Below are 17008 nucleotides of genomic sequence, written 5' to 3'. Positions count from 1 at the left end.
AAAAAGCAGCCGATTCAGCTCACAACACATACACACACACACACACACACACACACACACAAATCACACATTTACTTTTCTTTGAGACAACCGTAGTAGTATTTAAGGATGTAGAAGTGCTTTAGGCAAAGTTTCTATTTCATCACACAGATTGAAATGACATTTACTCAAGTCAAAATTTAATAAATTAATAATTATTGCCACTTCACCAAGAACATTCTTAGGTAAAGCTGATGTTCTTTATACTTTAACAGTTGGCAGTAAAGAATATAATGGCTAACTAGCAGAAGCTGGTGTCAGTGTCAGAGTCTTACTGCAAATGTCAACACACAGTGAAAAAGAAAAATATGGTCTTGGTGTTAATGTGAAGTGTTTTACCTTGGCAACCTCTTGAAAGGAGCCCCATACTTTAGAGGGCTTCTCATCTCTGCCTTCCTCCAGCTGTGACCTTTGCTTGGGGCAGGTCGTCATCTGGACCCTGAGTTCCTTTTTCAGACCAGGCTCCAAGTACCCACTTCCCTGGAATTCCCTGCCCAAATGGCCCTGATCCCATTTTCAGAGCCTGAGTGTACTCTCATGTACTCTCCTTAGGTTCATCCTACTGAAAACAGGTAGCACCACTGGTGTGCCCATGCTTAAGACCAACGGATGGCCAAGGCTCATCCATTTGCACATAGTATAGGTATCTACACATATGTGTGTGAGGCTCCTTGTGGCACAGGATGGAGCCAGGACAGGAAGAGATAGTGGGTGAACCACCAGGTTTCTGTTTGCACTTTTGTCCCAGGCCCCACTGATGTTCGTGTGGGTCATGGATGAATAAATCTTACATAATATTGAGCTCAAACAATAGACACACACACACACACACACACACACACACACTTTATATTTCCATTTACATAAAGTTTCAAAAAGAGGCAAAACTAGGGGCACCTGGGTGGCTCAGTTGGTTAGGTGTCTGCCTTCAGTTCGGGTCATGATCCCAGGGTCCTGGGATCAAGCCCCGCATCGGGCTCCTTGCTCAGCAGGGAGCCTGCTTCTCCCTCTCCCTCTGCTGCTCCCCCTGCTTGTGCTCTTTCTCTGTCAAATAAGTAAATTAAAAAATCTTTAAAAAAAGACTAAAAAAAGGCAAAATTATAGTGTTAGAGATATATACAATCTAAAGCAGTCATTTGTTAAGTATTCATTAAATAACAGTACATGTTACCCATTTTTTTGTCAAACTATGTTTTGACTGTTTCAACCTGAAAATGAACTATTATCAAGTTTCATATTTTGTCCAAGTTCCCTACTCATGGTTCATATTTCGCTATTTGAAATCTTCACATATGTATCTATTAAAAAATACTTTTATGGGACGCCTGGGTGGCTCAGTCAGTTAAGCATCTGTCTTCGGCTCAGGTCATGATCCCGGGGTCCTGGATGGAGCCCCATATCGGGCTCCCTGCTCAGCAGGGAGTCAACTTCTTCTCCCTCTGTCTGTGGCTCCCCCTGCTTGTGCTCACTCTATCAAATAAATAAAATCTTTAAAAAATAAAAATAAAGAATACTCTCATAATTAATAAAAACCACATGTAGTTGCAGATCTCAAAATAAAATGGATTCTAAAATCAATAGGGCTGATGAACGGAGGAGAACGATATTTAAGAAGACTGCTCATATATTCGCTTTGGGGTTAAAAAATACAACTACAACTATTTTTGAACTTCAAAATCAGGTTGGCATCCAATACTGTAGTGTCCATAAGTGGGTCAGTATAAGAGAAACAGTCATACCTGTGAAAAAGCCTGAAACATAAATGTTTCAAACACATTTGGGAAGAAAATTTTTGTAATAAAGTATCTGCCTGTTAGTGGGGGTTAAAAGATTAAAAAAATATATGCTGAGGGCAACATCATGGCAGTTTGCTTGTCATCCTATCCTAAGCACACCACACAGTCCCAGGGAACCAAGTAGACCCTCGGCATCCATTGCACAAGTAAGTAAATAGGAAATCGACTGAAATGCTTCAGAAAATTCCAGGATCCAGTTTCTCTGCACAAGGCAATCACATTTCCTAAATCCCTATGACAATGTCCTAATATTTTGCCTGCTAAACCTAAGAGCCCAATCTGACAAAAAGCAAACTAAATGCATTCCTCTACCTCCCCATTTATCGCTGATACATATCACAGGTTGTATTTCCAAAACATAGCCACACAGTATTTTCAGTCCTACATGATCTTCTGGAACCTCAACATTCCTCATCAAGAAAGGTGTATCTCCTTTTTTTGAACTTGAGCAGGACTTTGTGATGGCCAGGATGATAGTTATGACAGAAGTCATGCTGTGTGATTTGGGGGTTAGGACATAAAAAGAACTAGAAGCTTCCATCTGGGCTCAGTGTCTTGAGACACACAGCTTAGAGCCCGTGGCACCATGTACCCAGTCTGACTACTCTGAAGCCACCATACTTGAGAGGCCACATGGAGAAAGAGGGATGCTGGCAGAGCCTCAGCTTTTCATCCCTATCCTTCTGAGTTTCCCCACCCAGGCACCAGACAGGAGTCAGGAAGCCTTTGAACTGACTCCAACCTCAGTCACTATCTGACAGAAACTCCAAGTGAGACCCCAAGCAAGAACCACCTACCCCATCCTAGTCATCAACCCCCAGAATCATGGAAGATAAAAACAAAACGATGGTCATTGTTTTAAGCCATTAATCTGTTACATTGCAATCGACAACTGATGTAATATACAATCCACTTCTTCACGCAAAACATTTCTTGTATCTACATTGTAAGTGGAACAGTAATAATATAGAAAAGTTTTCAATTTTCATTTGACAAAGGATAATGGTAATTAAAAAAAAAAAGTTTTAAACTCTCCCGGTCACAAAAATCTAAACTGGCAAAACTAATAAGCAAACTAGCTTTCCAACTCCTCTGATTAGATTTCTAACAAGTTGTCAAAAGCCAGTGGCCATCAAAATTGTTTTTAGCTTTCAAAAATCACATTAATCCTTTCTCATGTACTTCCCATAGGCCACCAGTTCTCAAAGTGTGGTCCCTGGAGCAGTGGCATGAACACGGCCTGGGAATTCAGGGGAAATCAGAAACTCTGAGGGTAGAACATGTGCTATGTTTGAGACCACTGCCCTAAGATTTGCCATATTCCTTCTTTCGATTTTTTAGGTCCTTCCTTTATTTCATTTGCTCTTTATTATACCCTATGACACAGGCATATACCCACTCTTATTTTATAGTTGAAACTGCGGCTTGGAGCAAATAATCAAAGAACTCATCCAAGTTGATACAGTGAAGACACAGAGCTGGAAGGCAGCTATGCTCACCACTATACCACCAACGCTGAAGACACACAGCTGGGAATAGAAACTAAAGATGCAACAGCCCGTGAATACATCTGGGCATCGAACAGGTTTCCAAATTATTCAAATTTATAATTTTGACCACGTTAACTGGACAGGCCTCTTCGGAATTTTAGTGTATATGTTTAGGAGTGATGTCGCGGGGAGTAGGAACTCAGCATTTGAACCCTGTGTCCTCCCTTAATACTGTGTAATCTTGGCTGAGAAAGTTCACTTTTCTGAACATGCTCCTATAACAGAGAAGGCTGTGTAAGGATTAACAACAGCAGCTAACAACTGGGCTCTCATTATGCACCAGGCATAGCTGTATATGCTTACACAAAATTACCTTACCTTATCCTTATACTAGCACTATGAGGTAAGTACTATCCCTACCTCAATTTCATAGGTAAAGAAATCGGAAGCACAGAGTGATTTTAAATAAGCTTCCCAAGTCATAGAGCTCCCTAGGGAGAAACAGACACCGAATCTGAGCCAGGAAGTCTGACTGTAGACCCTGAATGCTTAACTGTTTTCTCACTTAAAATAATTAAACGTGATGACCCATATAAGGTGCAGAGCACAGTGCCGGAATTGAATAAACACAAGTAATTTTTATCATTACTGTTATGAATATCTACTACTTTTACTCCCTTAATAGGTAGGCCACTGCTTATTTCCAGCACCCCAATATTCTGGGAAAGATGTCCAACATATTAAAAATGAGTAAAATAAAATGCGGGTCAAGGGAATGAGGAGTGTCTCATGGATCTCAGTGTGTATCCTGACAAGGACTAGAGAAAGCATTCTCCACATATTTAATATTTTATGCTCATAATTACTCCACTCATGCCTGAAGGATGACATTTAATTACATGTCTCTTAACACGTATACCTACAAGTTGATGCTGGTCATAAAAACATGCAGTAAGCACTAAAATCTAACTATAATACGGTACTCAATGACACCTTCTCAGTCATTAGAAGATCTGAGACGTGACTAGTAAAATATTAACAGTGCTGGATTTTTGCTTGCAAATTTTCTTACCTACTGTCCTTGCATTTGCTGCAAATGATTTTTTAATTGACATTATGGAAAGTTCAAGATTATCTAAAAGATTAGTTGTTAAGACTTACCTTCAATCCAACTGTCTATGGGAAAAGTTTTAAAGACAGTTATGATTTCCTCAAGTCACTATGATAAAGCCCATTCTGTCCAAAATCTATTTTAGCGGGAAGAGCTACTCCCTACTCACAGTGAAGATCTCATACATCACCATCACTGATTCCCATGTACTCACTTCCACTGCGTAGTGGAAAGCTGATGAGCCAGGGTGCAATGACAGGTTTTGAAGAGGCCTGATACACGGTTTCTCCCATCCAAACTCTGAGGACCACTCCACCGTCAACATGTGATCCGTGAAAACAGTTCCAAAAACCAGAGTGCTGGGGTCTGGTTTTTCCTTTAAAATGGTGGCTGGTGTGATTATTAGATCTTTAGCCTGGGGAAGAAAAATCGACACCATTAGAGAAAAGTTACTGAACATCCACTAGCTGGATGATACAGAGGGTGAAAAGACAAAATTTAGGCCACCGGCCACTAAAAAGTGAAATCATTTGACATTTAAATGCTGGCAATGAACTCAGAAATTTAACAACACTACATGAGCCAAACAAGTCATGTTGGCATTCAGAATTTGGCTTGTTGTTTGAAATCTCTGTGCTATACACTGCCTAATAAAGATCAGAACCAAATTCAACGATATTTAGAAACAGGGACAAAATAGCAGATGGGGTAAAATAATGGAAAAAGGAGAACACATGCCTTCTTTGCTCTCACTACAGGACTCCTATTGAGCACTGAGGAATGAGCTTAGGGGTGTCTTCCAGAACAATGATAGCAACACTCATAATGATTTGTTAAACTAAAATTCAAGTCATTAAGAATTGAATCTCTTGGTGCTGTACTCCAACTCCCTCAAAGAATTCTTGGCATAAGGCTTCAAAACCCCCTGGGTGCATCATTGAAGAAAGGAGCAGAATGAAACAAATGTTTTCCTCTTTGAAAACAGAGAAGTAGAGAATGAACACCAAGATATAAATCCTCTATTCTGTGTTGAGGAAACAGTGAACAAAGGGCCTCTTCTTGAGAGAAAGATAAATAAGAGTAATAGGGAACAACTTCACACAGCATTACACCAACTCTCCACAAAGCCCATTACAAATGGCCCAACACACACACACACACACACACACACACACACACACACACACACACACACACACAAATCAGAGCACCATCTCTAACTTCACGACAGCTGTAGACTGCTGACAAAACCACGGGGGTAAGGAGCTTTTTGATCAGTTAAAAGACAACATTAACCAGGGACAGGTTCAACTTGTTAGCAGGATGTAAGGAAGGTCAAACTCTACAAAAGTACTCATTGTCCCCCAAAATCAAGTACAGGAGTTCCCTTTAGATCATCAGCTCTTATCCTTATATTTAAGCTGATCCAGGGGCGCCTGGGTGGTTCAAGTCACTTAGTTAAGCATCTGACTCTTGATTTCAGTTCAGGTCATGATCTCGGGGTCATGAGATCAAGCCCCGTGTCAGCTCCATGCTAGGCATGGAGCCTCCTTAAGATACCCTTTCTCCCTCTGCCCCTCCCACTCCCAGCCTCATGCACACGCTCTCTTAAAAAAAAAAAAAAAAATCCAATTCCTTCTGATTAATTCACTGCCTTACACATGCCTTAGTCATTTGATATATTATAAATGATAATCAATTTTATTTTTATAATAATATTCACCTGAATGTATTCTAAAACAACAAGAAAGCTCACATTATAGGGAAGCCTAAGGCACTAAAGACAATATATTACTGTAATTTTTAGATTTAGTAATGCTAGTTTGGAATATGCCAATAAAATGCCAAATTTGGGGGCAAATGGACTTTCTTCTACCACTATTTAATTCAAGTAAGTAACTTAACTTAAAACCTTTCATGGAGTGCAAAAATATAATTTATTTAAAGGGATATACTCCAGCTCAATTATTTTGCTCCTTGAATCCCATTTCTCTCCCTTTATCTTCTAGACCTCATCCCTCAAGTAGGATTTGGGCAAATTTCACCTGCAGGCCAAATGCAGCCTTCCGGCCTGTTTTGTAAATAAAAGTTTTATTGGAACACAGTCTAAACTGTTCTTTTAGTTTTAATGATGGCATAGTCCACTAATAATGACAGAAACCTTATGGCCCTCAAGCCTAAACTGTTTATTATCCGACCCATTAAAAAGTTTGCCAGTCCCTCGAGACTGTTTAGACAAGAACTGAGTAGATATTCCAGTTAAATCTCCGACCCTAGCGCAGTGCCTCACACACACAAAATACAGTACAAGTTATCTTAAATACTCAAAATAACATTCAGCTGATTTCTGATGTACTCCCTATAGATGACACACTCATCCGCAGAAGATGGCCAGGATTTAAAGTGAGTAAAATTCTAACATAAACTTTTCATTACATGAATGGTTTCACAGTATTCTTGCACAATGAAGCACTTAGGACTTTGCTTTAGTTAGCTTTTTTTAAGTGGCTTTTCTTAGTCCTGGGCTAAGAAAAATCTGTAACCATATCAATACAGTAACACAAACAATGCAAATTTTCACCTATTAAGACTATTAATAAAAGTTTCTCAATAACAGGGGCGGGTAGTAAGACCCAAAACAGAAAGATGAGAGTAGGTAAAAATGGAGAAGTAAGAGTGTGAGTAGAAGACGTGAGTTTTTTCTACTTGTTGAGTTGGGGTACATCTTCAATATTGCAAAGGCAACAGACCTTAGCCTTTCCCCCCAATGACAGAACCATTACTCTGCATGGTTCTTCAAAAGTAAAATAAAAATCACCTTCCCCGTTATTTCTATCATTAGCAAACCAATTCTCCCATGAGCTAATCAACAAGAAATCAACTACACATGATCGTTATACCGTTCAGGATTTCTAAGCTTTCCAATAAATAACCACCTGCCATGAAAACAATAGGCCTTGGAATATATATTGTATATCAATAACAGTCTACATAATATTTAAAAACAAGACTCCCCTCATATCAAACAACTGTAGGGTGATCTTTTTTTATTTTTCTTTCCCTTGCTCTTTCTTATCTGCTTTATTATTCTTAGTATTTTGCCTTTTTATTCACTCAGCACCAGCACAATGGTTCACAGGCACTGCAGTAAGCAGGCACAAGAGATTAAAAAAAAAAATGCCTTGTGGCCCAGCCCCTCCTTCTCAGGCCAAGTTCACCATCAGCCATGGACAGAAGTAGCCACTGTGAGCAAGTATTACTCATTTAACCTAGTATCTGTTGAGCTACTGTGCACCTATTGCTATGGGCCCAAAGGAATCTCCGGGAATAAAACAAGTCCTGTTCTCTTAGTGCAGGGAAAACAGCATAAAGAAATAAGTGGATAAAAAGAGGTCAGGAGGTGATTAGTGCTATGAAGAAACTGAAAGCTGCTTAAAAGGATAGAGTGGGGAAGAAAAAGCTTATTTTTCGTGGAAAGGTTGGGAATGACCTCCCTGATGAGGTGTCCTTTGAGCGGAGATTTGAATGAAGAAAGAAGGCAGGCCATGAAGATATGTAGAGGCAAAGTATTTGAGGCAGAGGAAGCAAGCGCCCAGGTCCCGAGACGGGGATGGACTTGGCATGTTCGAGGAACAGGAAAGGCTCAGTGTGGCAGGAATTCAGGAAATGTGGGGGGAATGGAGGGACACAGGATGTCACAGAGGCACTGTGGCTGCTGGAGTAGGGAAAGGGAACTTCATGCTATAATGACCAAGATTCCAGTTCTCCATGGGTTCTGACTCTGTGCAATCAAGAGTGTACCCTGTCTGGGGCACCTGGGTGGCTTAGTCAGTTGAGAGTCTGACTGGATTTCAGCTCAGGTCATGATCTCGGGGCGCTGGGATCAAGCCCCACGTTGGTTTCCACAGGGAGTCTGCTTGAGGATTCCCTCTCTCCCTCTCCCTTGCCCTCTCCCCCTCCCCCCACTCACACATGCTCTCGTTCATAAATAAGTGAATCTTTGGGGAAAAAAAAAAGACTGTACCCCATCTTATTTCCCCAGGAATCTTCACCAAAGAGGCTGCTAGCAATTAAAATAACCCCAGTTTACCCCTTTACTCCAGGCAATTTGAAGTAGCCATCAGGGATAATACTAGAGACATGGCTACCATGCTTCCTTAATTTTTTAAAAATATGAAGGAGCAAAGCAGGAAGGGGGAGATGTTTGATGGTGGTAAAATACAAAAATCTGGGTAACACTGAGCTCTTTCCTTAAGCCTCTACATTTCCTCCTCCGCATCAGAGATCCTCAGCCCTGGCTACACATTGGATTTAACTACAAAGCTTTTTAAAAACACTAAACCACAGTCCATTCCAGAACTGAACCAGAATCTCAGAGGGATAGGGCAGGGAAGTGGTTGGTTGGTTATTCAAACTTACCCAAGTGATTCTAACTGGGCACTCGGGGCTCAGAACCACACCACACTATCTCCCTTGAAGATTTCAGCAACCTGAAGAGCAATGGTTTCCAACACTGGCTACTGAATTGGTTCTTCTGGGAAGATTTTTTTTTTTTTCTTAAGGAAATACCACTGCTCATGCTGTACCCAAGATGCACAAAAACTCCGGAAAAAAAGAAAGAAACTCAGGAGTGGGACTTCACATCAATTTTCACTGAAGGCTCTCCAGGAGATTCCAAGGCACTGGAAGTGCTGAGAACCACTTAAGCGATTCAAGTCTCATTTGTGAATTCTTATCAAAAGCCATACATTATTTTGTAATCACAGGACCTTGGTTATCTCAAACTGAACGTATCTAAAATAGAGCACATATTTCCTCCAAAATTTGATCCCTATTTCTGACACCATATTACATTCTACTTTACTTCTTAATCCTTCATCTAATAAAAGGGATGCATGTTTATTATTTAAAATTCTACCATAAAGGGAAGAAAAATGAAAAGTATAAAAGTATAAAATTCCCAACTTTCAAAAAATAAATGCCAATAACATTTCCAACTAGTACCCTGGCCACCATGTTCCCACTTCCCAGACATGACCTCCATTAACAAATTCATTGTGCATGTTTTCCTATATTTTCTTTACATCTTCATTACTTTCAAGATAATTTACCATTCTCAACAACATTCTCCCAGCCCTCAGTTTCCCCTATCAGTAATTGAGACACCCGGACTTTCAAGAATCTCTTTAGTAAGTCTGATTCCTCAATTTCTACTACCCTCTCAGTAGCAACTATCCTGTATCTCTTGGTCATTATAGCATGAAGTTCCCTTTCCCTACTCTTTCTGAACATAATCACATGCTTGATCATAATCTTCAATGTCCATGAATAGAATAATGGCCACAGATAAGCCCAAATATTTTAGCTGCAAAATCAAGTATCCCAAGTATGGCACTAACTTCTTTGTTCAATTCTACCTCTCACTAATGTCCTGCATTAACCTTTTACTTATCACTTAGCAATGCATTCAGCTGCAAGTAAGTCAAACACACAAATAGGAATTGGTTTTCTCACGTAAGTCTGGAGGAGCCAGGCCTGGCAGTACCCCATAATCTCAAGGCCCTGTGATTTTCTGAGCCTTCTCATCAGAGTCAAAAGAAAGCTCATTATGGCTGTAGCTTCAGCTTTAATGATTTCCAAGGTCCACAGACGGGAGGAAAAGGGTAACAGCAGACAAGTCTGTTTCCTCTATCACAAGAGCAAAATTTTCCCAGGAGTTTCCATATGCCTTATTGGTCAGAAAAGTGTCACACTGATCTATCTAGCTGCAAGGGGGGCTAGCAGGGCAGGTCAGAGAACTGCAAACAGCATCTGTCAACAAGAAACGTGGGTGGGCTGCACTGGGAGTACACTCTGACCAGCGCCTGAACACTGACCAGCTCCTAAGCATTCTTGTCTATATGCCTCTGTTTAACATGGAAGGACTACACTTGGCTACAGATGCCTTCCCATCCTCACCTCTTTTTTCTCCCCAATCATTTCCTCCATCTGTAACACTGGACACATGGTGTCGCCAGTTTATCCCAACTCCTTTCTTCCTCCAGGAGGAAGTGTGGAAACTTCCTCCAGAAGGAAGTTTGGAGCATCCCATCTGGCCCAGCAGTCTGGTGGTATCCTCAGCTTTTCAAACTACCTAGCAGTTGTTCATACAACCCCTCTATTTGGACATCCCAACCCCCAAAATGTGTGGTTTCGCTCTATAAAATCTTTTAATTAATTTGAACAATTGGAAAAGGGAGTCATTTCTTTAGATTATGTTGGACTCTCATTTAGCACAGTAACTATTATACATATCAAATATGTGCTAATAATTCTGTTCTAAATTTCGCTAAACATGCATTGATCTTCATGGTTTTGGATATCTCAACATAACAGACTGCTATAGTTTTTATAAAAATTGTGGGTGCTGGGGCGCCTGGGTGGCTCAGTCATTAAGTGAATGCCTTTGGCTCAGGTCATGATCTCAGGGTCCTGGGATGGAGCCCCGCATCAGGCTCCCTGCTCCGTGGGAAGCCTGCTTCTCTCTCTCTCACTCCCCCTGCTTGTGTTCCCTCTCTCACTGTGTCTCTCTCTGTCAAAAAAATAAATATTAAAAAAAATCATGTGTGGGCGCCTGGGTGGCTCAGTCGTTAAGCATCTGCCTTCAGCTCAGGTCATGATCCCAGGGTCCTGGGATTGAGCCCCGCATCAGGCTCCCTGCTCAGTGGGAAGCCTGTTTCTCCTTCTCCCACTCCCCCTGCTTGTGTTCCCTCTCTCACTATGTCTCTATCTGTCAAATAAATAAATAAAATCTTTTAAAAAAAAATCATGTGTGCTTGCTGTATTTCATAAAAGACCCTTTTGTTATTATAAATCCTTAAAGAACCAACTTTAAGAATGACCATGGCCCAGTATATAATTTTTACTTTTCTGAACTCTGTCCTTAAAATATCTCTAGGACAACCTACAGTGATCCACTGGCCCTGTGAGATCAAGTTAGTTAATGGCAAAGATATAGAATAAGGTGTTTTTATGCTGGACTTAGTGCTCTTGTAATTATAACTTGATACTACTAGTTAAGTTCCTGGAAACTGAATACAAATGATTAAATTACCAGGTATTCTATTTTAGTGACTACATGCTTTTGTAAGATGTGACTTATTAATGATAGGAATAGCAACCCTCTAACTTTCTAATTTGTAAATAAGGATTGCCCTACATGCAGTTTTTTTAAAGTAATACACAACTGAGTGCCTTCAGAATTTCATCTTTCCTTCACTTAAAACAATTTCTGGGGTGCCTGGGTGACTCGGTTAAACAACCGACTCTTGATTTCGGCTCGGGTCATGATCTCGGGATCATGCGATGGAGCCCCAGGGAGGGCTCCATGCTGAGTGTGGAGCCTGCTTAAGATTTTCTCTCCCCATCTCTCTTTGCCCATCCAGGCAACCCTCCGCCCATGTGCATGTGCTCTCTCTCTCTCTCAAAAAAAAAAAAAAAAATTCTGTAATTCTGGAAACTAACACTAATGGCTTTTAACCTAAACTCCAAGAGAAATTACCTAAGAATATTAAATCAAAGCAATTAGTAAACTGAATGAAATTCAAAAATAACCAATACTACCTGAAGGTTCGTGACCGGTTTTGAGTAGATGTGAAATCTAGTTCTAAGGGGAAAAAAATCTTTGGCATAAAGAAACAAATTTTGCAAACAGTTTTTATCACTGTTTAGAAACCTTTTTCTACATTTCCTTTCCAAAGATGGATAAAAATAACAGTCTTTGTAAAATGATACTTTCTCCTGCATAATTAATCTGTCTCCTTCCAGTGCTCCATGTTCTCTGATGACTTCAAAGTCAGGATGTTTCAGGCCAGATGCTTGTGGAAGAATTTGGAAGACCACAATGACTAGATTGTGAGATGACAAGAAATATTGACAAAAACAAAGCATATTAAAAACAACAACTTCCTAACTCAAAATTCATGTTTGGGTAACCATCTGCTCTGAAATGGGAAAGCCCGGAGCAGGCTAATGCAACCTGGTTGCACCTGAGCACTGTATTAGCCAGCATTCAGGCCACATCTCTTGTTCACCACTCAATATCATATCCGTACTTCTCTGCATTGGACACAATACTTAAATGTTTAAAAGCTCTCTCTGCATTACATCAGGAAATGCATAACTTTGTTCTACAGTAAGTGCATTTTTCTTACTCTATTTGGAAAGCCTTAGGTGCTATGTTCATTATCTTTTAGAGATATTCTTTTAAAATCTAATAGAGGAGTGCCTGTGTGGCTCAGTAGGTTGAGCGGCCGACTCTTGGTTTTGGCTCACGTCATGATCTCAGGGTCCTGGAACTTAGCCCTGCATGAGGCCCCGTGCTCAGCAGGGCAGGGGGTCTGCTTGTGGATTCTCTCTCTCCCTTCCCTTTGCCCCTCACCCAGCTTGCTTGCTCACTCTCTCTCAAATAAATAAATAAATCCTTTTTAAAAAATCAATTCAAATCTAGTAGAAAGGTATGAAGAAGAGAATTACAGATTTGGAGTGTCACATTCTGTGGAGATCTATAAAGCAGGGGAAAGTGAAGAAATAGACAGCTGATCTCTTTGAAACAAAGAAGGCTCTGGAGTTCATAGAAAGATTCTGTAGGATTCCCCAGTAATAAGGTACCTCATTTCTGGGCCTTGTTGGGAAACTGCATCCACACTTTAAAATGACTGCATCAAAATGGGGGAAGGGATGCAATATGAAAATTACCCATAAGAAACTCAAAAGGCAATTTAAAAATACAAATGGAGTAAATAAAGAAAAAATATCTTTGCTTTTTGTCAAAAGCAAAAATAGTCCTATAAAACCCACCATTCCCCCCCAAATTATCAATCTCACTTTTCATTTCCTCATTATATATGCACTGTGAATACAACCAGTACAATTCATGTTTTAATATGTAAATACAAGCATAGAATGTCAGTACACCCCCTTTTAACTGAAACCTAGTATACAGAAATCTAAATTCAACAAATAGATTATTTATATTATGAATTTTTTAAAAGATGTATTTATTTGAGAGAGAGAGAGAGAGAGAGCTCGAGCACAGGGAAGGGTGGGGGGGTGTAGGAAGAAACTCCTGCAGACTCCTCGCTGAGCTCTGCGCCACGCAGGGCTCAATCCCCTGACCCTGAGATCATGATCTGAGCTGAAACGAAGAGTTGGATGCTCAACCAACTGTGCCACGCAGGGGCCCCAACATTATGAATTAATTTTAACTTTGTAAAAATTCTCTACGTATAAAAATATAAAGGCCTTTCAGGGAAAAATCGCATTTGTCTATATACCCTTTGAGGAATATACCTACTATATAAAATAACCTTGAGAGTGTATCAAATAGTCCATTTTATCTCATTCTTTCTAGAATCTATATCTCAATACCTACGCCCCCAGAATGTATTAAAACTTAGTCTTCATAGACTAGCAGAGTAGATTAGATCAGCTATAAGGCTACAGAGGATATTATCTTTAAAGGACCAGGAATATTATGGACAAATAAAAACTCAATGACTTATTTTAGTAAGGAAATTACTATATTTGAATCTATCTATTTCTTCTTCTTTTTTTAATCTTGAGAGCAGAGACCTAACCTTGAATTTATCCTCAGATTTCCAATGCCGACCACATAGTAAGAGCTGGGTGTGTGGGAAATTGATGAGTCAAGTTTCCACTCCCTCTCTGAACCCTGCCAGGATGTGAGATCATTAGGACACTCTGTGCTATGGATGACAATTGACAGTGACTGAAATAGGCAGGAGAGGAGGGAGACTTGAAAGAGACGCAAAACCCTCCACAGTTGGTGGGAAGCAGTGGGGTGGGGTGGAGATAAAGATTCATAGAGAAAATAATAATACACCTTACAGTTGCATTTTTATGATTTTCAAAGTGCTTTTACAAGATTCTCCTTTGCTTATTAGTCGCCTGGGAAGTTATGAGGTTATTTAATGTATAAAACCCATAATTCAGAAAGAAAGTAAGGAAACACAACACATTTACGGCATAATGTTAGGTGTTGCCTTAAAAGAGAAAAATTATAAGTGTAACTTTTTCCACTAGTGAAGGGTTATACTTATTTATACAATCAGATAAACCTCTAGGTGAATATTTACAAATTAATTGTTTTCCAAGAAAAAGTTATGATTCATGAAATGAAATAAACAACCGTCAGGTAATTTTAGATGTGAAGATATTACTTCACATGATCCTCCCAGTGATGATCCCCATACCTCACATGATCCCCAAATGATCCTCCCCCAACAAGAATGGAATTTAAAATGTATGGCAGCATATCTAAATATGCTATATAACGCACCGGGTGAAAACTGCCCAAATCTCAACAGGAAATAGATTCATTCAGTTGATTGTTGTTTCACTTAACCTCCGGCAAATAACTTACCTTGAAAGTCCCCACCACCTCCTTTGATCCCGCTTCTCCTGTACATTCTGGGGAGCATCCGTTATTGCAGTCCTTAAAGAAGAATTAAATTCATTAAGTACAACCAGGTGGGTAACTGCGGCCTGGGGTAATCAGTATCACTCACCATCACACCGCGGGTTCCGCTCAGGTACCCAAGCAAACAGGAGCAGGAGGATCAAGCACCCAGGCACCAGCCCCAAAGGAGAGCGTCCTGGGAGTGCTGTCCTTCACTTTCTACCCAGCTGTTTCCGTCCTCCACCGCTGGCTTAGGGCAGGCTGGTTAAATTCCAGGGTCGCCGTACAGAGCCAGGGTTCACCAGCAAAGAACAAGAAGGTAATTGTCCCCCTTATATCCGAGTAAATAGTCTAGACTAGGGTTTTCAGCCATTTATAGAAAAATCTCCTGGGCGCGCTCAGCCTCGTGGTCCTGTCAATCACTGGCGCACAATAGCAAGACTGGAAAAGGGATGAGGATGAGAATGAACCATTTTCTCCAAGGGCAGGGTCCTGCAATGCAGGCGCATCGACACCAAACCTCACGGGTTAAGGACAAAACCTCAGGGAATTAGGAAGTAATTTAAAAGATACTTAAGGACACAGTGGAAGTGGGACGAATTGGGAAACGGCGCAGACCTTTAAAAATAAAATAAAATAAAATAAAATAGAAAAAAGCCTAATCTGCTATATAGCTACGTGCGGGGGGGCGGGGATCCAAGGAGGCAGAAGGCTGCGGTCAAAATTTTTGGGGGTAGCCAAAGCACGCAGGATGTGGCTGTCAGTTGTGGCAGCCCAGAAATTCCGCTTCTCCCTCCTCCCCCAAGGCGGCTTCCATGGCGACCCTCACGTTCCCCGTGGCTGTCCGCGCCGAGCTCCGGAGCGGGTCACTAGCTGGGCGCTAGACCGGGCCGGCAGGGGCCTCCCCAAAGCGGAGTTCGCCGGCTGGAGGTCTATATTTCGGTTAGGGTTGGGGAGAGAGGAAACGCCTGGGTGGAGACGGAACGGCGATGAGAGGCGAAGCAGGATTCTGAAGGAAACGCCAGCGATGCGCCCCACCAGGCCGGCTGGCTTCGGAGACCCTGGGTCCAATCCGCCCCCCTTCCACAAACACCCGGGTTCGGGTACCTGGCGGGCGAGGGCCGCAGCGGCACGGGTCGGGCTGGCCATGGGGAGGCTCCGGGAGCGCGGGGCTGCGGAGAGCGGCGGCGGCACGCGGTGCGCGGCTGGACGCGAAAGCAGGCGGCGCGGCCAAGACCCCGCGCACTGACTGCGCGGCGCGGGCTGCCACCGCCGGGGGCCCCGCGCCAGGGCGAGGCGCAGGGAACGACGCAGTCCCTCCAGCATCCCTGGAGGAGGAGCCTCCACCCGTCTGGTCCTTCTCACTCTTCTGTGGGTAAAACCAGAGCCCTCGTCCCCGCCACCTGGCCCCGGGCTGGGGCACGGGAATGCGCGCCGCAGGCCAGCGCCTTTCCAAATGCAGGCACTTCGTGAACATCCTTATTTACCAAACAACCCCTGGGTGAACCGGCCCGGAAACGCCTCTCCGCCAAGGTGAAGGCAACCTTGGGGTAAATTAATTTACATTAGGGGAGAGTTTCCTTGGACGAACCGACTAAAGGCAGTTTGCAGCCCAGGACTGGCAGTTGTGCACTGGCTCTCCTCTGCCACCGACCCCCACGCGCAAACTGATGAGGAAGAACGTGAATCTGGGTCTTAGATTTCTTTGCGCCACCTACTCAAGTTGGATTTGTTGCGGGGTGTTGCGGGGTGTTGCAGGGCTACCAGGCTCACATCTCTAAGAGCTCCTTCTGCCCAGAGACCTCGATGCTACTTAGATCCACCCACCCATTTAGTGTTTTAAGGCAAAACAGACTATCAAGAGCTCCCAATCGAACTGACAGTTTTCTGATGTAAGCCGGTGAAAGCAATATTTAGAAAGAGCTGATAAAGCGACCTTTGAAAGGGAAAGGGAAGCGACTGCCTCCTTTGCTGTGTTCTCCCAGGGCAACGTCAGCCTAAACTATGAGCTTTTCTGGGCTTTAGAATTAATAGGAAGTGGTGACTTGGGCTGATTTGTTCTTGGAAAGGGGGAGGGCCCTTTATTCTGGGTAAGAGCGGTTAAATCTGGTCT

General features: G+C 42.1%; 1 protein-coding gene across 7 annotated transcripts in view; it reads right to left on the bottom strand.

Annotated features, from left to right (window-relative positions):
* The window catches only part of BCAT1 (branched chain amino acid transaminase 1), a 151853-nt gene extending 135118 nt beyond the window's left edge, over window positions 1-16735 (bottom strand). For 2 of the 7 annotated variants that reach the window (XR_012373973.1, XM_025879859.2), the window contains exons 1-3: window positions 16003-16733; window positions 14860-14931; window positions 4651-4851 (exon numbers count right to left, since the gene is read on the bottom strand). Coding sequence is in view for 5 of the 7 variants with exons in the window: in XM_025879859.2 (XP_025735644.2) it covers window positions 4651-4851; window positions 14860-14931; window positions 16003-16221 (492 nt within the window). In the remaining 2 variants the exon portion in view is untranslated. Of the gene's footprint in view, window positions 1-4650; window positions 4852-14859; window positions 14932-15004; window positions 15292-15326; window positions 15420-16002 lie in introns of those variants that run through there. The other 5 variants (XR_012373972.1, XM_073877848.1, XM_073877846.1 and 2 more) reach the window with 5 other exon arrangements.
* Between the last annotated feature and the right edge of the window lie 273 nt (window positions 16736-17008).

The sequence above is a fragment of the Callorhinus ursinus genome, unplaced genomic scaffold (genome assembly GCF_003265705.2).
Source record: "Callorhinus ursinus isolate GAN/ISIS: 27379988/994484 unplaced genomic scaffold, GSC_fseal_2.0 scaffold27, whole genome shotgun sequence".
In the NCBI taxonomy this organism is placed as follows: domain Eukaryota; kingdom Metazoa; phylum Chordata; class Mammalia; order Carnivora; family Otariidae; genus Callorhinus; species Callorhinus ursinus.
The sequence above is the reverse complement of the archived record's forward strand: the minus strand, read 5'-3'. Positions and strand labels throughout refer to the sequence as shown.